The sequence below is a fragment of the Arvicanthis niloticus genome, chromosome 24, assembly GCF_011762505.2.
Source record: "Arvicanthis niloticus isolate mArvNil1 chromosome 24, mArvNil1.pat.X, whole genome shotgun sequence".
In the NCBI taxonomy this organism is placed as follows: Eukaryota; Metazoa; Chordata; class Mammalia; order Rodentia; family Muridae; genus Arvicanthis; species Arvicanthis niloticus.
Window position 1 is genome coordinate 34300240 of NC_133432.1, and position 22884 is coordinate 34323123.

At 47.1% G+C, this 22884-nt stretch overlaps 2 protein-coding genes across 3 annotated transcripts in view; both read left to right on the forward strand.

Annotated features, from left to right (window-relative positions):
- The first annotated feature begins 3539 nt into the window (after window positions 1-3539).
- Window positions 3540-22884, forward strand: part of Smim10l3 (small integral membrane protein 10 like 3) — a 135910-nt gene continuing 116565 nt past the window's right edge. Inside the window, exons 1-2 of one of the 2 annotated variants that reach the window (XM_076923614.1) lie at window positions 3540-3941; window positions 15637-16549. In XM_076923614.1, the coding sequence (XP_076779729.1) occupies window positions 3756-3941; window positions 15637-15657 (207 nt within the window). In that variant the 5' untranslated portion in view covers window positions 3540-3755 and the 3' untranslated portion in view covers window positions 15658-16549. Of the gene's footprint in view, window positions 3942-15636; window positions 16550-22884 lie in introns of those variants that run through there. The other variant, XM_076923613.1, reaches the window with a different exon arrangement.
- Window positions 15715-16549, forward strand: Fam220a (family with sequence similarity 220 member A). Its single transcript, XM_076923612.1, is given in 2 exon segments — window positions 15715-16419; window positions 16422-16549. Coding segments are annotated over 2 exon segments (789 nt in total). The 3' UTR covers window positions 16506-16549.

Consider the following 22884-nt stretch of genomic DNA (forward strand, 5'->3'; position numbering starts at 1 on the left):
CTGTATATTTTACCTCAGGGGCTTTAATTGGCACCATAATTATGTTGTCTTTTGAGGCACGGCCTCACTGCCTCACTGTGTAGCTATGGGCATTCTGGAACCTGCTATGTGAACCAGGCTGCTCTTGAACTCACAGAGATGTGCTGGCCTCTGCTTCCTGAGTGCTGGGATTGAGGGCGTGTGCTACCCTGCCTGGAAGTGAGAGGCCAAAGCTTTTAAGTTCAGACTCCATTTTAGAGAACCTGACCTAAGTTTGAATTTGGGTAAACTAACAGGTTGGTACCTAGCACTAGTTTCCAAGTTGCCTCCCAACAAAACTCAGTCTCTAGACTAATCCCCAACAAGACCAGGATCTCCAGGTTATTCCTCCAACAAACCTGCACCCCCCAGGTTACAAGTCCACCCCTTGCCTAACAACCACCAATGCAGAGGGGAGCAGAAGTTAAGTTTATGATATGACTCCCAGCACCAGCCAATTATGTTAAAGGCCACAGTAGCTTTCTATTAGATGCTTGCATACTGCTTGCTGCTTGCTATACTCCCTGCTTAATGCTTCCTATAAAGCCTTGCCCTGATAGACATTCTGAGTCCCCTCCCCCCACCACCAAAATCATCCTGCATGAAGGTGGTTCATTGTAGGAGTCGAATCGAATTGTAGTAGCTCGAATCGAATAAAGACCCTGCTGTGAGTTACATCAGATTGGCTCCCGTCTGTTTTGAGGGACCACTAACATTTCCCTGGCACTACGGAAGTACTACATTTATAAAAGTATATATGGTTGAGGGCTGGAGAGATGGGCCAGAGCACTGGCTGCTCTTCCGAGCTGGAAATCTGGGTTGGATTCCCAGCACCCACTTGGAAGCTCAAGCGTCTGTAACTCCAGTTCCAGGGGATCTGATGCTCTCTTCTGGCCTCTACAGGTACCTGGCGCACATATGGTGCACAGACATACATACAAGTAAAATGCAGACAAAACATTTATATACATAAAGCCAATAATAAAAATGTAAAGTATATGTAATTGAACATTAAACAAGAATGACTGGCAGTGCAGGGAATTCGCATAAGAACACTGGGCATTAGCCCACAAATGCCATTCTTCTTTGAAAATTATGGTAAGGCAGGCAGATTTCTGAGTTCGAGGCCAGCCTGGTCTACAGAGTGAATTCCAGGACAGCCAGGGCTACACAGAGAAACCCTGTCTCGAAAAACAATATATATATATATATATATATATATATATATATATATATATATATATGGTAAATATATATAATAAAAAATTCACCACTGTAACAATTTAAAAATATTTTGTTGCATTTTTGTTTCTCTGTGTCTATATGCATGCATGTACATGTGGGTGCCCACGGAGGCCAGAAGTGGGCATCACATTCCATGGAGCTGGAGTTTTAGGTGTTTGTGAGCTGGTCTCTGGTTATCTGATAGAGCACTATACCACTGAGCCATCTCTAAAGCTCCCACTGTAGCCGTTAAAAACATTTCAAGTCACATTTTATTTAGTGCGTGTATTTGTGTCACATTTATTAGTGCGTACTATGTATATATGCATTAGCACAGCAGGCTGGCGGAGGTGGGAGGATGTCTAAGTTTGATTTCTACTACTGTGATAAATACCATTACCAAAAGCAACATGGGGAGGAAAGTTTATTTGCTTTATACAGCCAGAAAGCAGTCTATCACTAAGGGAAGCCGAGGCAGGCACACAGGCAGAGCCGAAACTGGAGGCAGGAACTGAATTTGAATCACTGGCTTGCTCTCCGTGGTTTACTCACCTTCACTTCTTTCTTTCAGAGACAGGGTTTCTCTGTGTAGCCCTGGCTGTCCTGGAACTCAGTCTGTAGACTAGGTTTACCTTGAACTAACAGAGATCCGCTTGCCTCAGCATATGCCTCTTCCTCTTCCTCTTCCTCCTCCCCTCCTCTAGTCCTCCCCCTCCCCTCCCCCTCCTCTCCTCCTCCTCCACCAGGTTTACCTTGTTTTCTTACACCTGTGTGTAGGAGAGTGGGGTTGCTGTGTTGCGTCCCGGCGCCCTCTAATGGTGAGTCTGAGAATGACAACAGGGAAAGTGGCGTGACTGCTCTAGCCTGTCGCTATATAGGAAGCTGCTACCGGGTTGATATCACCCTTAATGGCTGGACCCTCTCACATCCATCACTAAACAAGAAAAAGCCCTACAGAATTGTCTACAGATCAACCTGATGGAGACAGTTTTTTCAAGTGAGGTTCCCTCTTCCCGGATAACTCTAGCTGCCGTTCTCAAACTTCCTAATGCTGCGAGCCTCTTCATACTGTTCTTCATGTGATGACCACCAACCATAAATTTATTTCATCACTACAACTGTAACTTTGCTACTTTTCTGAATCGTAAGGTAAATATCTGATATACAGATGGTCTCAGACTAACCACTGTGAAAGGGTCGTTTGACCTCCAAAGAGGTCCGGACCCACTGGTTGAGAATCGCTAGTCTAGCTTGTGTCAAGTTAACAAAAAATAAACAAGCAGCGTAGAGGACAACATCCTGGAGTCAGTTGTGGTCTTCCACCATGAGGGTCCCAAGAATTGAACTCGGGTCCTCAGGAGTAATGGGAAGTGCCTTTTACCTGCTTCGTCATTTTACAGTCTACACTGTAACCTTTTTTTTGTTGTTGTTGTTGTTTTTGTTTTTTGTTTTTCGAGACAGGGTTTCTCTGTGTAGCCCTGGCTGTCCTGGAACTCACTCTGTAGACCAGGCTGGCCTCGAACTCAGAAATCTGCCTGCCTCTGCCTCCCAAGTGCTGGGATTAAAGGCGTGTGCCACCACCGCCCGGCTCACTGTAACCATTTTTTAAAAAGATTTATTTACTTATTTTATGTATATGAGTACACCATTGCTTTCTTCAGACACACCAGAAGCGGGCATCAGATCCCATTACAAATGGTTGTGAGCCACCATGTGGTTGCTGGAAATTGAACTCAGGACCTCTGGAAGAGCAGTCAATGCTCTTAACGGCTGAGCCATCTCTCCAGCCCCCACTGTAACCATTTTTAAGACTATGTGGTATAAAGTACATATGGCCATAACCATGCATCATCTCTTTTGTTTTTTTTTTTTTTTAAGATTTATTTTTATATGGATGTGGATGTGCGTGCAAGTGAGTGCAGATGCCCACAAAGGTCAGAAGGTATCGAATCTCCTGGAGCCAGATACCGGTAATTTTAAGCCACCAGATGTGGGTACGGGAAACTGAACTCAGGGTCATCTGGTGGAGCAGCCAGCCTTGAGTTCATGTTTTTCCTGCCTCAGCCTCTTAAAGTGCTGGAATAGTAACAGGCTAGCACCACCATGGCACTTTCCCTTTGTTGCTATCCTCAACTTTACCATTAGACGGCGCCAGACGCAACGCAGCCAACCCTATTCTCCAACGCACGCGCACTTCTCTTGCCAGGAAAGCCGCCTGAGGGGCGGGGCGGGAGGCGGAGTCTGCTGCCTGCGCAGGCGCGGGACGGCTTTGTGACGTCAGGCCGCGCGGCCGGGCCGGGGAATCTAGGTGGTAGCTCGCGGAGGCGCCTCCGGAGAGTGACGCGCAGACTCCGCTCCCCCGCGGCCCGCCCTCCTGCCGGCCTCGCCGCGGTCTCCCTCGCTCCCTGAGATCGCTGAGCGCTGAGCAGCGGCCCGGGGGAGGAGGCCCTGGGCGACGGGGCGCGGAGAGGGAGGGCGGGCGGGCGGGCAGTGGGAGCGCCGCGGATCTCTATATGGCGACGGCTCTGTCGGGTCTGGCTGTCCGGCTGTCGCGCTCGGCCGCCGCTCGCTCCTATGGGGTCTTCTGCAAGGGGCTGACCCGCACGCTGCTCATCTTCTTTGACTTGGCTTGGCGGCTGCGCATCAACTTTCCCTACCTCTACATCGTTGCTTCCATGATGCTCAACGTGCGCCTGCAGGTAAGTGAGCCGCGCCCTCGGCATCCCTGCCCACCTGGCTCGGCGGGTGCAGGTGCTTGGGGGCTCATGCTTATCAGCCTGAGGCCGAGTGTGTAGCAGACATCGCGTTTTCTCCCCCTGTATCCCCACTCTGCATAGAGGATGCTTCAGAGGGGAGGTCCCACATCTGGGAGTGGAGGGTCCAAGGAAAGATGACAGGAAGGTCCCTTAGGACGCTTTGTCCTTAGAAATGACAAATTGTTGGCGATCCTGTAGCTGCGAGTTCCTTTGTGAATTCTGGTTCCCCAAACTTTGTGACGGTGACGGTTTATTATATTATCCTTGTGTCTTAGGTTGAAAGTTAATGGTGTCTTGACCAATGTTTCCGCTTTATTCTGGCCAGGGGTTAGAAATGGCAATGGGGATAAAGATGAGAGAAAGAGGGAAAACAGATTCAGAGGCCTGAAACAATTTAGACGTGGACTAACAGCATGCCCGCATCAGCATTCTGGAGGCCGCATTTGCTGGAAATGACTGACGTTTCTCCATCTCTTGAATTACAAAATGCTTTTTTTCTAGTGGAGAGGTCTTACTGATCTGAGTGTTCTGTCTCAAAATGTAAGAAAGGCTGGATAGTAAACTTCCTTGGATTCTGTTTACACACCTTGGAGTGGCACAGGCTGTGTTGGAAGAAAGGACTCGGCTCCACCCCTGGGAAGCATGTAATCTGACAGTAATTTTTTTTTTTTTTTTTTTTTGTAGTTCTGGAAATGAACCTGGTGGGTGCTTTGCATTTGCTATTGTCAGGGAATCTCGCCAGCCCCAGACTTACTGTGCATATGTCGTTCCCTGGCATTCGGAGGAGCCAGTGGTACCTAGTTTTTCTGCAGTTGGGTCAAGTCAGAGCGCAATGGACTTGGTGTGTGTAAATGGTCCCTGACACAGGTGGTTACAGACCACGTGAAATCTGAGGTGAAGCATGTTGACCAAAAAAAACAAAAACAAAAAAAACAATTTTAAGGTCCAAATCAGAATATCTTTACTTTGGGGGTAGGTGTTATGCGTGTACCACCCTGGTTGTGAGGTGCTGCTGGCATCAACCCGGGACTTCCAGAATGCTAGGCAAGCATGAACAGGGCTTGTGGCATCTTAAGTGATACAGGGCCATGGGGGCAGAAACGGCAAACCTTTACAGCAGGTGCCACAAATGAGTAAACTGCTGGGTGTGGGAACTGAGATAAACCAGAAAGCCTGTGTTCTGCCAATTACCAACCTGTAGAAACATAGCTCCAGTGTTTCTGCCAGATCTGGTAACCTCCTCAGAGAGAAATCAGACATCCTGATTTTTAAATATCAGGTTAGTTCAGAGTTTTCAAAAAGAAAAAAAAAAATCTTTGGGGTTAAAACAAAAGTGTCTGCAGTCTATGTTTGACTCAGTCAGTCCCACTTTGGAATCCGGTGGCCCTAGTTATGATTCGTACTTGGAAAATTACATGAAAGACTACGAGAGCGTACTTACTACAAAGTGTTATGTCTCGAATTGCTGTATTTTGTGACATTAAAAACAAGCAAACAGACAAAAAAAAAAAAACAGGCTAGGGATGTAGCTCAGATGGTGGAATGTTTGTCTAGTATGCACAGAGTCCTGGGTTTAGTCTCCAGTATTGCAGAAACTAGGTGTGGTGATGGTGTGATGATCCATGTTTGTAATCCTAGCATTTGGAGGGTGGAGGGAAGAGAATCAGGCCCGGAGTCACCTTTGGCTATGTCTCGGGACCCTAGCTAAATAGACAAAACCCAGAAAATGCCCTCATGTAGTGATTTCTGTGTGTCCTTCTCCAGTCCAGGCTACTCTGATTGCTAGGCTGGAATTTTGTGGATTCTCTATCTGTTTTCCACTGGTCAATTAGAGGCGTTGCGTGTGTGTGTGTGTGTGATGTGTATGTATATATATTATGTGTATGCATGGATCTATGTGTGATTATCTGCAGGAGGAGGAGGAAGAGGATGAGGAGGAAGAAGAGAAGGAGGCAGCTAGAAGAGGTCATTGGACCCTCTGGAGCTGGAGTTGCAGGCAGTTGTGAGCTGCTTGAGTCCAGGTCTCTGCAACAACAGCAAGCACCCTTAACAGCTGAGCCATCTCTCTGGCTCCCTAGAGAAGTCTGAACATATATGCCATGTCCTGGCATCCTTAGACATGACCACAGCAGGGCCATATCTATCCTCACGTGTGGATATGACTTCCACCCACCCCTCACCCAGCTTGCACTTCAATGGCTGAGTAGGCTTTGTCAGGGACTCCTCCTCTGTACTAGGTTTGCGGTCTTTCCCTTCCTGCTCCTGGGAATGGTGAGTGTCTTCCTTGGCAGGGACTGTCTCACAGTTTAGTTCTTTCAGAGGGAACGTTGGTAATCCAGTACCGGCTTTCTTCACTGCAGGAGTGCGGAAGGCTTGTTGTTTTATAAGCAATAAACGGGCAGATTTCATTCCCGGTGTTTTCCTAATTGCACATCTGTTTGTAGGACAGTGAGATCATCTCTGGGAAGGTGATTCAAATCCATATTTCATAACGGGGAGTGTGCACTGTGTTGAAGGAAGGCAAATACATTTGGGAAGAGGGAAACAGATCTGTAAGAGCAGTGTGAGCATTGAGTGCAGGCCCGTCGATAGCGAGGGTAGCTGGGTGGGCTCCGGATCAAATCATGATTCAGGTGTAGCCAGTTTTAGAGAATTTGGGGAACCAGACATGGGCTCTCTTAATTCAGGATCAAGTGGGCCCAGGTAGAGGCCCTGCAAATAAGATAGTCTCACCAAGTGCTTTGGGAAAGTTTGCTTTTGTTTGGAGACAAGGTCTCACTATGCAACCCTGGCTAGCTTGGAACTCTGTAAAATTCCTTATGTAGTCTAGGCTGACCTTAAATTCAAAGAGACCTGCTTGCCTTTTTCTCATGCTGGAATTAAAGACACGAACCACTGTCTAGCCAGAGAAGGATTTTCTAAGACCTCTGTCTGTAAGGGTTTTAGGCTTGGTCTTGGACCTGGTCAAATGCAGCCTATTCATCCTGGGAGAGGGAGAGAGGGGTTTGGGGTTACAGTGCTGTACTTGAGATCTTTGTATCTGGTGCTTTACGTTCCCCTGAAGGCTTTAGGACTTTTCTTCATTTGTGAACAACCTCTGACTGAACTTGAACATTTAGTTGTTGTGATTCTGGGCAAAGGGAAGTGGAATAAGTAGCCTGACTAAAGGGGACAGTCCAGTGGCTCACAGCCTTTTTCCCTCCAGTATGTTGTTCCCTTCCTCTGTTACAGGGGAACTTGACTGAGTTGAAAGGTTTGGGCCCTGTGGGGCTTTATTGCCCGTGTGTTTAAATCTCTTGTTTATAGGGCACTGGGGTTCCCCTTACGCCGTTGGCAGTGCTGGGCATGGAATTGAAGGCCCTGTGCACACTAAAGATTAAGTCTACCTCAGAGCTACATCCCTAACCCAGCAGTGAGGCATTTTAACGATACTAACGAGTTCCTAATCCAAAAGATGATTGAACAAGAGAATAGATGCAGAAGGGATTTGTAGACTCAGAAGGGTTGTGATTTTAAAGTACTGAGACTGGAGAGTTGGCTTAGCAGTTAAGAGCACTTGCTGTTCTTGCAGAGGATCTGGGTTCCTTTCCCAACACCCACAAGATAGCTCACAACCATATGTAACTTCAGTGCAGCTCTCCAGGCCCCAGGCGGGCTGGTGGTGCACAGCCTGCAAAAAAGCCTGCTCAGAAACCAAAACAAATGTTTAACAAAACATCTTATTTTTAATTTTTGTGTATGAATGTATTGTCTGCATACATGTGCACCACACTTGTCTCTGGTACCTGTGGAGGCCGGAAGAGGACATCAGAACCCTTGGAACTGGAGTTACACATGCTTGTGAACTGCCATGTGGGTGCTGGGAATCGAACCCTGGTCCTCTAGAAGAGCAGCCAGTGCTCATACCTGCTGAGTCATCTCCCCAGCCCACAAATAAACACATCTTTAAAAATAAACAAAGCTGTCTGTGGCCATCGAGATGGTTAAAGGTGCTTGCCACCAACTTTGGCAACCTGAGTTGGAGCCCCAAGACCCACACAGTCAAAGGAAAGAACTGAACCTCTCTTGAGGATTGTGACTACTGGAGTGACCACATACATAAACCCCATACACAGATAAACACATGTAGCGAAAATGTTTCTAAAAGTATTGTTTGCAGACAACTCATGGGTGTGTACACACACACACACACACACACACACCCCTACCCCTCCAGCTACTTAGGCTGAGACAGGAGGATCACTTTTTGGGGTATGTGAGTGTGTGTGTGTGTGCACACGCGCGCGTGCCCGCACGCACAAGTGCATTCATGCAGGTGTGTGAGTGTGTGTGTGTAGGCCAGACAAAAAGTCAACCTTGGGTGTCTGTTCTCAGGTGCAAGCTTCTTGATTCCCCCCCTCCCCCCTTTGGAGACAGAGTCTCTCATTGGTTTTAGGCTCATTAATCTGTCTTGAAAAAAACCAAAACAAACCAACATACATAACCAGTATCATGAATACCTTCTGGACAAGTCCCACCTACAACCTTTACTTATATGGCCCATGAGAAACATGGAACAAGTGTTTTAGCCCCAGGTCACACAAAGAGAAGGCCTGTAAAAAAACAGAAAAAAGATACCACAAAGACTGATGGTGATCACCAGACCAAGAGACCTTGTTTCACCTGCAGCTGCTTTCTCCCTGCTGACCTGTTTTCAGCAAGGCGTTGAACCTGTCTTTGCCTTCTATGCTCTTTAACTGTCTCTCCTTTCCCTCCTCTTCCTCCTCCTCCTTTCCCCATCTCCCCCGTCCCCCACCCTCTCTAATGTTTTGAGACCAGATTTCTCCCCTGGCTGTCCAGGAACTGGCTCTGTAGACCAGGCTGGCCTTGAACTCTCGATCTGCCTGCCTCTGCCCCAGATTAAAAGCATGCACCAGCACCCACCCAGCTGGGGACTGAACCCACTCTTCCACTGAGCTACCTTCCTGGCTCCAGTTTCCACTTTCTCTTATACCTTTGTGTGTGAGCACATGTGTGTGCCATGTGCACATGGGATGTCATAATGTATGTGTGGCGGTCCTGGGGCTCAAACTCTAGTGATGGACATGGCAGCAATCGCATTTCCCCACTGAGCTGTCTCACAGGCCACAGCGGCTCTTTCCTCTCTGATCCTGTTTAAGTCTGTAGCTTTTGGGTTTTGGGTCTCGTCACTACTTGGACATCTTTTCCTCTGTTGTTCTTAGTAAGTTTTTGCTTTACCAGGCATTGTGCTACAGGTCTGGAATCCCAGCATGTAGAGATGCAAGGGAGGAAGAATTTATAAGGAAGCTTATCCTGCAAGCCAGGTGCAGTGGTATGAGCTTCTGACTCTAGCACTTAGGGGCTGGAGGCTGGGGAACTCGGAGTCATCCTCAGCTAGAATGAGTTTGAGGCCAGTCTGGGTCACCTGAAACCCCATCTCAAAAGACAAAAGTATCGTACCAGCTAAATGTAGAATTCAGGGGCATTAATACCTTTCCATATTGGGCAGTTGTCACCACCAATTCTCAGAACTTCTCCGTCACATGGAAATCGTTTTTGCTTTCTAAGGGGCGGGAGGAGTGCAGAATGTGGACAGGATGAGCTGTCACCAGGACCCACACCTGGGGCAAGCCTGGAACAGGAAGAAGCTAGAGGCTGGGACAGTGAGCCAGGAAGAAAATTGTAGATTTGTGCAAAGCACATTGGAACTGCCCCTTTTGGTTTACTTGGTATTTTGGTTCTGTGTGTAGATTAGAGGCTAGCTTGTGTGATTCGGTTCTCTCTGTAATGTTGGTCTTGGGGACCAGACATGGATGGGTGCCTTCATTCCCTTGGGGACCAGACTTGGTAGATGGTGCCTTCATTCCCTTGCTGAGCACCCTGCTGGGCCCAGCACCTACACTCTCTCTCTTTTTTAATGTGTTTGTGTGTTTATGCAAGTGCATCTGGAAGCCAGAAGAGGTGTCTGCTCCCCTGGACCTGGAGTTACAGGTGTTAGAGACCTACCCAGTGTGAGTGCTGGGAACGAAACTTGGGTCCTTTCCAGGAGCAGCATACACTCTTAACCCCCGAGCCATCTCTCCAGCCTCTTTCCTGTATTCTGGACTGACTGAGGTTGTTTTGAGACAGTCTCACCAGGCTGACCTAGAACTCATTTTGTAGCTTAGGCTACTGGAACTCCGAGTCCTTTCTGCCTCGTCTTTCTGAATGCTGGGATTATAGGTTTGTACCACCATGACAGGCTCCCTTGACTTGTTTCTGAAAGAGTTCTAGAAATAATTGTGTGTGGTTCGGGCAGATGTTACAGTGTATGAATCTGGGGCTGTGGACTAGGTGAGAGCGAACACTAGATATTGTTCTTTGACCTTGACACGTGTGTCATCATGTGTCCATCACACACATAACGACTGTTTTAAAGCATGTGAGCTTACTCTAGTTATCATACATACATAAGGCGAGAGGTACAAGTGAGCTTGAACGTGCTGCTTTTCCTTCTGGGACTGCCCCATGTGTCCTGGGCTCTGGGCTCCAGCCCCGGCATGTCTGTACCTGGGGAGAGAAGAACCAGTTTCTTCACCTGATAGCTTTGTAAGATGCAATAAATTTGAGTAAACGCAAACTCATTCTGCATGCAAAAAGAATGAACATAGAGACTCTAAAGCTACAGGTCAGTGGTCAGGTGTTAGCTGAGCATGGATGAGGTCCTAGGTCCATCTCTAACATGTTGACAGGGAGAGAGACCACCAGAGAGTGAAAGAAAGCATTCACTGGTAAATTAATTTGGTAAAGGATTAATACCCTGAATACAGAAAGATTTCTTACAATTAAGAATAAATAAATAAAATAAAAAGCCAAGCAGCCCAATCCCGTCACTGGCAAAGCTCTGGAGTAGAGATTTGTCTGAGAAGGTAAGCAGATGCCAGTGTGTCCTTAGAAGATCCTGGACCGTAGGAGAAAGCAGACCACTCAGGAGCAGTGGAGGCCATGTCCACTTGTTGGGATGGCTGTTGTCAGAGTGAGGGTGGGAGGGGGGGTTGCAGAAGCAGATATTGCTCTTGAGTGTCCTCAGTCTTTTGTGCTGCTGGGTGGGAGTCTGGTGGTTCTTTACAGTTCAACATGGACTTAACGCACAGTCTAGTAAGTCTACCTGAGAGGTTTGAAAACAGTTTGAAGTCCAGTGCTCCAGTCTTAATAAATAGTGGCCCAAAGACAGCAGCACCAAGTCTGTGGGCAGGTGAGTGATGGACGTGGGCACCAGGAGTGTGGCCTGGCTGGAAGAGACTTGGTCTAGCATGCCCTGAGCCCTAGGTTTCATCCCCAGGACATCATAGAACCAAGGCAAGGGGTCCTAGGCCTGTAGTCCCAGTAAACAAGAGGTGGCAGCAGGAAGATCAGGGGTTCAAGGTCATCTTCAGCTAGATAGCCATTTGAGGTCAGCCTGACTATTTGAGACCCTGTCTCAATAGATGATAGATAGATAGATAGATAGATAGATAGATAGATAGATAGATAGGGAAGGATGGATGGAAGGAAGGAAGGAAGGAAGGAAGGAAGGAAGGAAGGAAGGAATAGGAATGAATGAATAAGTGTTAAAAGGTCTGGAAAGCCCTGCAGACCTTTCCCCACCTCTCCTAGTGTAAGCATGCTGCTTGGACAGCCCCAGTTTCTTCCACCAATGTGCTTTTCCACTGCTGGATCCCACTTTGAATCTATTAATAGCTGCCATTTCTCCAGATAATCTCCAGTTGGCTGCTGGACCTTTGGGTTGTTGTCACTGTCTCACTGAGTAATGTCATTATGGGCATTTGTGTGCACATTGTGTGTGGGGGGGGTTTCATGCATGCGCACGAGTGTGGATGCTTGTACTCAAGTGCACATTGAGCTGTCGTCTCACTGAACTGGAAGCCTGCCATTTCAGCTGACCAGCTGCTGCTGGGAATTTTGTCTCCATCCTGCAGATGCTGGGGTTACAGGTGCTGGTGTGGTCACACCTATTTTTTTTGGAGTGTATGTCTGTTTTAAGTATGGTGGATTTAAATTCAGGCTCTCATGCTAGCACAAGAAGTGCTGTTACCCACCCAGCCATCTTCCAGCCTGACTGTGTTCACTGAGACGGGGTTTTTCAACTCCCACTCCCCCCCGACCCCCGACTTCATATCCACACTGTCCTAGAACTTCATGTATCTCCACAGAACTTGGACCCATAATAGTCCTCTTGCCTCCCGCCTTGAGGCACCAGCTACCCATACCTAGCTGCCTTAAGGCTATACAAGACCCTGCTTTAACTCTCCTCTCAAAAGAAATATGGAGGGGCATATGCACAGAGTTTTTAAAAAACTTCTGTAAGAGTAAGCAGTTTTTTAGCGTCTCGTATTTTAGATTTGCCTGTTGGTCATGCTTATGTTCATTTACTTCTGAGGGAAGGGTGTTTGAGACAGTTCATTGTGTAGTCCAGGCTGGCCTGTTTGAGACAGGAGCTCATTGTGTAGTCCAGGCTGGCCTGTCTGAGACAGTTCATTGTGTAGTCCAGGCTGGCCTGTCTGAGACAGGAGCTCATTGTGTAGTCCAGGCTGGCCTGTTTGAGACAGGAGCTCATTGTGTAGTCCAGGCTGGCCTGTCTGAGACAGTTCATTGTGTAGTTCAGGCTGGCCTGTTTGAGACAGGAGCTCATTGTGTAGTCCAGGCTGGCCTGTCTGAGACAGTTCATTGTGTAGTTCAGGCTGGCCTGTTTGAGACAGGAGCTCATTGTGTAGTCCAGGCTGGCCTGTTTGAGACAGGAGCTCATTGTGTAGTCCAGGCTGGCCTGTCTGAGACAGTTCATTGTGTAGTCCAGGCTGGCCTGTTTGGGACAGGAGCTCATTGTGTAGTCCAGGCTGGCCTGTCTAAGACAGTTCATTGTGTAGTCCAGGCTGGCCTGTTTAGGACAGGAGCTCATTGGATAGTCCAGGCTGGCCTTGAACTAGATTTTTTTTTTCTCTTCATCCTCTCAAGGGCTGGGATTCCAAGTCTGTACTACCATGCACACCCTGAAAATTGTTTGTTTTTAAAGATTTATCTCTATTCTTTGTGTAGGTGTGAGTGCCCAACCTATGTCTGCATCCCACAGTGCATGTCTGGTGCCCGCAGAGGCCAGAAGAGAGTGTCAGGTTCCCTAGAGCTGGAGTTACAGGTGCTTGTAATCAGCTGGGTGCTGTTGCTCCAACACCCGTCCTCTGCGAGAGCAGCCAGTGCTCTTAACTGGTCAATCCCCTGTCCACACCCCTGACCTTTTTTTTTTTTTTTTTGAGTCAAAGTTTAATAATCTTTTTTTTTAATGTTTGGTGTTTGCTGTCACTAGAAAGTCCTTCCCAACCCAAGGGCATGAAGGATTCACATATATTCTGGTGCCTACTTGGTATGTTTTTGAGTCTTACCATGTAGTCCATGCCGGTCTCAAACTGGAGAGCCTCTTTGCCTTGGCCTCCATACCTGGATCACAGTCGCGTAGCACCTCGCTTGGCTCAGTTCAGCCTGGGGTGTGTGTGTGTGGGTGTGTGTGTGTGCACGTGTGCGTATGTGTGTGTGCGTGCGAGTGTGTGTGTGTGTATGTGTGCACGCGCGTGTGTGTTGCTGCTGCTGCTGTTGAAATCCATCAGAAGCTTAACCAGGTGTGACGGTGCACACCAGCACTTGGGAAGCAGAGGCAGGCAGATTTCATTGAGTGCAAGGGTAGCCTTGTCTACAGAGTGAATTCTAGGTTGCCAGGGCAACATGGTGAGACCCTGGTCTCAAAAACAAAACAACCAAGTCAGCTAAGAGCTATTTGCATACCCGGGTACTTGCTCTCCCATCAGGCTGCTCTCCTGCGGCCCTAAGGTGGGCTACACACTGACTGGCTGAGCATGGCCATGAACTCAGGATCCCCCTTCCTCTGTTCTCTCCTGAGAGCACAGCCGTGCACGGCCACGCTAGGTGCACTTTAACTTTTGGAGGCAGTGCATGTGGAGGCCAAGGACAGCCTCCAGGGTCTCTCCTTAGGTGCTGCCCTCTTGGTTCTCTTTCACTGGCCTGAACTGCTCATAGGCTAGGCCGACTGGCCAGCAAGGCTCACAGATCTGCTTGTCTCTACCTAGTCCTGGTGCTGGGAATAAAAGCCACCATGTCCCCATGAATTATGAAACTGGAATCAAGGTCTTTCTAGCCCTTATTTTCCTCTTAATTTGAAATTTTTATTTGTGGGTATGTGTGCCCATAGAGGCCAGAAGAAGGTGTTGAATCCCTTGGTGCTTTTTGTGGGTGCTGGAAATTGAACTCGCTGCCCATGGAGATGCACTTGTCTGTTGAGGTTCCTTTTCTGCCCTTTTCCTTACCAAACATCCCAGCAGCCTTTCGTTTATCCTGAGATATTGCCAACACTGATATAAAGCTGCCGCCGCCGCTGGAGAGCATGCTCAGTGCTTTCTCTCACGGAGAACACAGCACGCACGACACAAGGAAGTGTGAACTTTCTTGAGGATGACCAGGAGCTGGGTGTAGCTTCTCTTTATTAAATGTGTTTTTGAGCAGATCTGTAACCAGGAGACAAGGCGTGGCCATAGAGCATAGCTGGCTGTGCCAGGTCAGGTGTGATGCAGAGATGCTTGCTTGCCTGGTCAGAAGGAGCTCGGTGCTGTGTTCCCTGTGGTCATGAGTCAGCTTCCTTCAGAAGGGTGGTGTTGGCGCCTCTCCTCATCCTCCCTAGTAATTTACCTCCAGCCCAAGTTTCTAGTCAGGGCCCACTTACCCATGCTGCTCCCCTGCAGGAGGGTTGTCTAGAGTATGCTCCAGCCGCCACTGAGGCCCACTGCCCTACTCACTGTGCCTCCTCCCTGTCCCCTAGGGCAGCCTTGCTAATTTGCTTTGGAAAGTATTGGGAACAGGATATTTTTAGGTTACAAAGCAGTGGTAGTCTGGACTGTCAGGTGCCTGAGGCCATTAATAGCCTGGGTTGGGGAAGGTGAGGAGACGGGCATCCAGCAGGGCAGCAGCTGCCTAACTGGGTCAGGCCTATTGTCATCCAGCAGGTTGGCCGCCTCACACAGGGAAGGGTTGGTGTGGAAGATGCCGCTCCCGATTGCCCTGGGGATCTTGGACATAGCTGGGAGCCTTTCTCCCACTCTTCGGTTATGTTTTGAGCTCTTAGCATCTTCAGCAGGGGTGGGGGAGTGGGTGTGTAGGAACTGACTCCCAGTACTTGGAAATCAACTCATCTCTCGCTCACATTCTGCTGGACAGGGTAGTTTGCCCTAAGTTAACAGTGTTGATTCTTTTGTAGACCTGATGTGGGGTTGGGGGCTTTATAAGGGGACTGATAATTTGTGTCTTTATGCATACTTTACTCATATATTTACCTGATTAAGTCAGGGTCTAAATGTAGCACAGGCTGACTCAGACTCACTATGTAACCATAGATGGCCTTGAACTTGTGCTGTAAGCCCGTGCTTGTCTGGAATTCAGGGCGCCCTATGACAGTGGACAGTGCTTCTCACTCTCTGACTCCCATTCAGCTCTGTGGCCCCACTCCGCAAGGACCTAGTGTTTGGTTATATTTTTGTGTGTGTGTGTGTGAATGTTTTAATAACCCTCTGTCACAGAATTTTCATTTGATTATCTTTTCCAGGTTCATATTGAGATCCACTGAAGGCCATCCTTGACTGATAGGCATCACCCTGACTCACTGCATCAGAGGGCACAAAGCATGAGGGCTGGGAGAGGGACCCTGGGTGTTTGCCTGGCCAGGGTAAAGCAGTCACAAGGAGGTGACCTGGACAAACTAGCATGTGGCCTTAAGAAAAGAAGTCAGAAGGGGAACCCCAGCCCATCAGCTGTGCCTTCTTGGACAGACCAGCCTATGGCAGATACCTATGGAAAGTCATGGGCCACAGCGGCAGCATCCTCAGAAATGAAGCGTGCTCAGAGCAAGGCCAGCCTCGTACTTCACAGAGGCTTCACAGTGCTTCACTATCTGAAGGGGTCAATGGGGAGAAGTTCAGCTCCTGCAGCCTCCGTAGGAAGGGCTGTGGTTCTGTCCTCTGCTCCTTCAGAAGAACATCTATCTGGGGTGTCCCGTGGCATCGGGGATACACTAGGAAGTGACTGGCTGGGAAGAGAGCCCAGAGCCACAGACAGCCGTGGACAGTACCTCAAAGGAGAGTCCTGGGTGTCAGGATGGCCACGCCATCCAAAACTGAGGGAAATGGGATTTCTAAGCGATGAACCCCTGAGTGCTGTCCCCAAGGGGCTAGGCACCAAGTCAGAACTGTCTTACCAATACACTGAGCTGTGCCAGCTGCCATATGCTTACACCCATTATGAAGTTTTCCCAGAAGACAAGACGAGATGTGTGTCCCTTGACCATTTAAATCCCGTGTTTTCAGAGGAAACAGTAGAAGATGAGAAAACTCTCTCAAGTACTTCAGATGGTCTGCAGATAGTCGTGGGGTCACTGGCTCTGCAATCATCCAGATTAGCAAGTCTCTGATGGCATAGTCAAGGTACAAGCAGAACAATAAAAATAGCAGATTAATTTTAAAGGTTGTCTGACAGTTTCTTTTGCATTAAGTCTGGCGTATGCTGCAGCCGTTCAATTCCTGCTGATTCCTGTGACCAGACACACCTTGCTGGTTGATGCAGAGACATGTTTTTGAGCATGCTTTCAGTCGTTTCGGAAGGATGCTCAGAACTGGGAAACCTCCTCCCCAGGGGAAATGATCTACCCAGTATAAGATGGGACAGGAACTATTTAGCACAGAGTTCTGTATCATGGAGACCCATTCTCAAGGGCTAGCATCCAGATGCCGCCTGCCTCAGCTCACCTCTGGCCATCTAATGGAAGTGGAGGTCTGTAGGCTGTGCCCTCCACTTCTTGTAAGCCTTGCTTTGGTCACGAAGAGTCTTACATTTCTGCATTGTACAGACTCTGTGACCTGCGACCTGATGTCCCTTCTCACATGCCCCTCTCCTTCTGCCTGAGTTGCAGTTTTTAATGGAGGCACTTTGGAGACGTTGCAATATTAAATTTAGGATAACTTTAAATTACAGGAGAGTTTAAGACTTTTCTGCCGACAGAACATAGATCGCAAATGAAGTATTTTCCTTTACCCCGATCCAGGACTTATAATCTCTTTTTTCCCCCCTGAAGTAACTCTCTCTTTGTGGTTTGTTGATAACTTTAATAAAGGTCATTTAAAGAGCGGACATTTTAAAGCCTCCTACCCAAGACAGAGTTAAAAACAGCCACGGGGGATGGGGGGAACCTGACTGTAGATGTCATTTATATTGTGTCCTAAATTACTATGCCACGGGCTATTTTAGGGTTTTGGGAAAATAATAAAATCTGTTCTTTAGCATAATAAATATGTTTTATTTTGTCTGTGTGTGCTTACATTCTTCTCATCTTTTTGTTAATGTCGTCATCCTAAGGTTTCAGCATCTTTAGTACTGAGTGAGAAAGGCTGCTGCTGAAGACTTAAGAACCAGCTTGAAGAAAAAAAAAAACTAACACATGGATTTGAAGTCTTCGTCCCCCTTCTCCTCCTCCTCCTCCTCCTCCTCCTCCTCCTCCTCCTCCTCCTCCTCCTCCTCCTCCTCCTCCTCTTCCTCCTTTTCCTCCTCCTCCTCCTCCTCCTCCTCCTCTTCCTCCTCCTCTTCCTCCTTTTCCTCCTCCTTCCTTCTTGAGCTCTTGTCCCCTTTTCTCTCTCCAGGTTCTGGAATAGTGCACTATGGCTGGTTATTGTAGCATACACCCAGCACTCGGGAGACCTGAGACGTGAATTTCAGGCTAGCCTCTGCTTCTGATTCATGAGTTCAAACACAGCCTGGTTTATGAATTGAGTGCTAGGCCAACTTGGATTACAAAGCAAGTCTGTCCCAGGAAACAAACTAAGGGGCTAGAGACACGGGAGCCTGTTCTCTGTGCAAGCTTAACCTGAGCTTGAGTCCTGGAACCCACTTAGGACAGCCCAGTGTAGCTGCAGTTGTTTACAATCCCAGCATAGGGGAGTGGGCTCTGTGTGTGTGTGTGTGTGTCTGTCTGTGTCTGTGTCTGTGCGTCTGTGTGTCTGTGTGTCTGTTTGTGTATGGTAGAGTCCCTGGAGCTTGTTGGCCAGTCGATCTAGCCTTAATGGTAAACTCCAGGCCAATGACAGAGCCTGTCAGAAAAGAGGTGAATGGCTGTGGAAGAGAGTGACATCCAAGGCTGACATGTCCTACACACATCTGTGCATAAGCATTCCCATGTGCATCTCTGGGTGCGCAGAGGCCCTGTCAAGCAATCATCTCTGGTTGTATACGGCAGCACACACTTGTGATCCCAGCACTTGGAAGGCAGAGACACAGAATCGTTTAGAGATTAGGGCTAGCCTGGGCTATATAGTGAGACTATCTCAAAATACCAAGAAATCTGGGCATGGTGGCTCACACCTGTAATCCCAGCATTCAGAAGCAGTACAAAACAAAAACAGACAGGTGACTTCAAAGAAGGCCTTTAATATAAATATTTGAGACAAATAGTACAGAAATACGGTGCTTCAGAACTGGCTGACTGGTGAACACCTGTAATCCTAGCACTTTTGAAGCAGAAGGTTTCATTTATGAGTTTGTTTCATTTATGAGGCCAACCTGAGCTATGTGACAAGGCTATCCTTTTTGTCCCTCAGGTGAGGTTTCCATGGAACATATAGCTTTGCCTGGCCTTAGACTTGGCTGTATGCAGCTGTGGATGACCTTCAGCTTACCCCTTACCTCCTGAGGGCTGGGACTGCGGCATGCACCGTCACACCTAGTTTATGTGATGCTGGGGATGAGTCACAAGGCGGCCCGCATGCATGCTAGGTTTCAGTGCAGCTCCCCACCCCCTACAGTTGCTGCTGTGAAGGACTGAACGATTAAGTTTAGCAACTATGCCAAGTAGAAAACGTTGGGCTTGCTATTCACACCTGGAAGCGTGATTTTCTTTCTTTAAAACAATTAGGGCGAATGATGAGGTCTTGAAGCCCTCGTGGTGGCTCACAGCTATGAGGAGTAAGTTAAACGCGCGTGTGAATTGGACTGGTAGGAGTGCTCAGTGGGCGAAGACACTCGCCAGCGAGCTTGACAGCCCGAGTTCACACGGTGGAAGGTGAGAACCAGTTCCTGCCAGTTGTCCTCCGACCTCCATGCACAAATAGTATGTGAATAAGTAATACAATGGATGTAGAGAGAATCTCGCAGTGCAATTCTGTTTTGTTGGGTCAGAGCAATCAGCCTATAAATTGGAGTATCCAGGGTTTCACACTTAAGTTGTATAATAACATGGCTTGTGCCAGTATATAAAACCAAATCACATTTATATGCAAGTATTTTAAAGATTTGTGTTATAGATTATAATATTTTATATATAATACTACATAGATGCATAATGTGTATGTATGAGTGCTCTGTCTCCATGCATACCACAAGAGGGCATCAGATCCCATTACAGATGGTTGTGAGCCACCATGTGGTTGCTGGGAATTGAACTCGGGACCTCTGGAAGAGCAGCCAGTGCTCTTAACCTCTGAGACATCTCTTCAACCCCACAAGTATTTAACATTTTTGTTGTTGTTAGACATTTACTTTGTGGATGTGTGTGGATGTGTTACAGTGCTAATGTGGAGATCACTCTGTGTTTGTGTGTGTGTGTGTGTGTGTGTGTGTGTGTGTGTGTGTGTTATCAAAACTCAAGAGGTCTTTAGTTTGTACTTCAGGTTTAACCTTTCATTAAAGAGCTGTATATTTGTGTAGTAAAAATTTGAGGAAGGAAGCCAGGCATGTGAGAGACAGGCAGGTGGATCTCTGAATTTGAGGCCAGTCTGGTCTGTATAGTTGAAGGCTAGCCAAGACCACGTAGTAACCGTGTCTCTAAATAAATAACGTTTTCATAAAAGTTTTTTCATTGCAGGTTGTGTGTGTGTGTGTGTATGTGTGCGTGTGTATGTACACACACATGTACATCCATTGCACAGAGTAGAACCCATCCTGTATGAACTCAGGCTTGGTGGCAAGCACCTGTTACTTGCTGAGTCATCACCAGTACACGTTATTTTCAAAGTTGTTTGTTTAGGAAAGATAAAGTTCATAGGCCAGAGAACTTTGTGAACTCTATAGTCTTGCTTTATGAAGCCCATAAAGACACCATGTTTTTGAGGCTGGGTCTCATACAGTACAGACTGGGTTCCAACTCCTTATGTCTCCAATAATGGTGCCTACAAAGGCCAGACAGGCATGAGACTCCTTGGGTCTGGAGTTACAGAGAGTTGTAAGCCTCCAGGTAGGTGCTGCGGACTGAACTCAGGTCCTCTGGAAGAGCAGCCAGTGCTCCTAACCACTGAGGCAGCTCCCTAAGACCTTAAAAGCAACAACAACAACAAAACCCCTCTGCTGGCTTGGAACTCACTATGTAGATGAGGTTGGCACATACTTCTCTCTCCCAAGGCCTGGGGTTGAAAGTGTGTGCCAGCACATTGAGCAGGCATAGTTGTTTTTAAAAATTGTTTTGGGGTCTTTGGGTAGCACGCAGGAGCCATTGCATTCAAGACACAGCAACTCACACGTTGTTTTGGAGGACAGGTGTTTGTCTTAGTGGTTTTGTTCTTCAGCGTCTCACAAAGATTTCGATGGAAAAGTCTAACACGAAGGGGAAATGCAGGAAGTCACAGTGCTTGTGATACCCGTGAAAGGCAGTGTGGATCAAGGAAGGTCCTTCATTTGGAGCTAGGAAGACAAACTTCCTGTGTCTCTGCATGTAAGGACTAGACCTGCCAGAAGAGGGAGCCACATGTCCACCCAGGCAAGTGAGCTGCTTTCCAAAGCCTTTCCTTTTTGTGGTGGTTAGTTTATTGAGGTCTCTTTGTCTCTGTTTCTGTCTTCTTCCCTTCCTCCCTCTTGTCTCCCCCCTCTTCTATTAAACACATTTTATTCATTCAAAATATATATAATGAAATTCTCTCTCTCTCTCTCTCTCTCTCTCTCTCTCTCTCTCTCTCTCACACACACACACACACACACACACTCTTTTTCTATACAAACTCGATATGTAGCTCTGACTGACCTGTACATTGAACCCACTGTATAGCCCAGGCTGGCCTAGAACTCTTGGCTACCCCGCTTCCCCCACCTGGGTGCTGGGATTACAAGCATACATCTTCATGTATGGCTTTTAAAAAAAAATTTTTTTTAAGAGTATTTTGAAGCTGTGTGATGGTGGTCCATGCCTTTAATCCCAGCACTTGAAAGGCGGAGGCAGGTGGATATCTATTAGTTCAAGGCCAGCCTGGTCTACATCGTGAGTTCCAGGGATCAGATGCAGGTCTTTAGGCTTGCAAGACAGTGTTTTTATCTGCTGAACCATCTCACCAGCCCCATGTCCAGGTTTTAATTGACATTTGATCAGTTTTCCATTTGTATTTTTTATACTTCAGGTTACAATCCATAAGGCTACATGGCCCGTGCTGTGCATCAAATTGTGTGTGCATGTATCCATTGCTGAAGGTTGAACCCAGGGCCCTGTGGATACTAGGCAGCCAGCCTCCTGGGACACATCTGCAGCCCCGGTGTACATAGATACTTGAGAAGGGAGATCATTAAGCACTAGATTTCTTTTTTTTTTTTTTTTTTTTTTTTTTTTTCTTTCTTTCTTTCTTTCTTTTTTTTTTTTTTTTTTTTTTTTTTGGTTTTTGAGACAGAGTTTTTCTATGTAGCCCTGCCTGTCCAGGAACTCACTCTGTAGACTAGGCTGGCCTTGAACTCAGAAATCCACCTGCCTCTGCCTCCCAAGTGCTGGGATTAAAGGCGTGCGCCACCACTGCCCGGCTAAGCACTAGATTTTTATATAGTTTTGATTATTTATTCAAATATAAGGAAGTGGATTACATATAGAACAATTTGCTATAAGTTAAAAACCTATTTTGTGTAAGAAATGAGACAATGAAATAGATTCATAATTCTCATAGATTATTCTGAATTGACTCTGCCATCTTGACTTACTGTATGACCTCTTTTGAGAAATACTTTTATTTTTGTGTGTGTGTGTGTGTGCATGTGAGCTGTGCAGATGCCACCGAGGCCAGAGGTGTCAGATCTGCTGCAGCTGGAGTTGGAGTCATTGTAAGCCACTTGATAAAAGCATTGGGACCACACTGCAGTCAATCCTCTGGAACTGCCACTATCACTCTCAACCACTGAGCCATCGCTATGGCCCTTAATGAAATATTCCTAAGCTCTGGGAATATGGCTCAGAGGGTAAACTGGTTTGCCACCAAGGCTGACAAACTAGGTTTGATCCTCAGAACCCCCATGGTGGAGAGAGAAGACTGTCTCCCCAAAGTTGTTCTCTTCCATATCCACATGGATGCTGGGGCACAGGTATGTGTGCACCCCAAAATAATAAACAGTTAAATAAGTGTAAAAGGTTGTGGCCTGCTATTTTCTTTTAATTCCAATGAATTGCCGTGATTCCTTGTGCATTTTGGTAGATCTGTCAAGAAGAAATGTTTAATGATAAATTGGGATAATCAAGTACATATAAATAGCTTGCAAGCTATTTAGTATCTTAGAGATGTTTTGAGCACCACTTAGGATTTGTTCAAATAAAGCAGTTTGCTGGGATAAACTCCAGGCTTTCTCTTTGTTAAATATTTCTGTTTTAGCCTGTTACAGAACAATTCCCAGGGTAGCTATTTCCTGTCCTATGCTTGGGTCTCGCATGCGATATTCAAAACTCTCCTGATATGTTCTGCAAGATCACAAAACTTGGAAGGAATTTATTCTAGAAATTGGTGTCTTTGCACTACACTGTTCATAGCTCTACGAAGAAGTTTACATTTTAATCACATTTAACGTGTGGATGTAC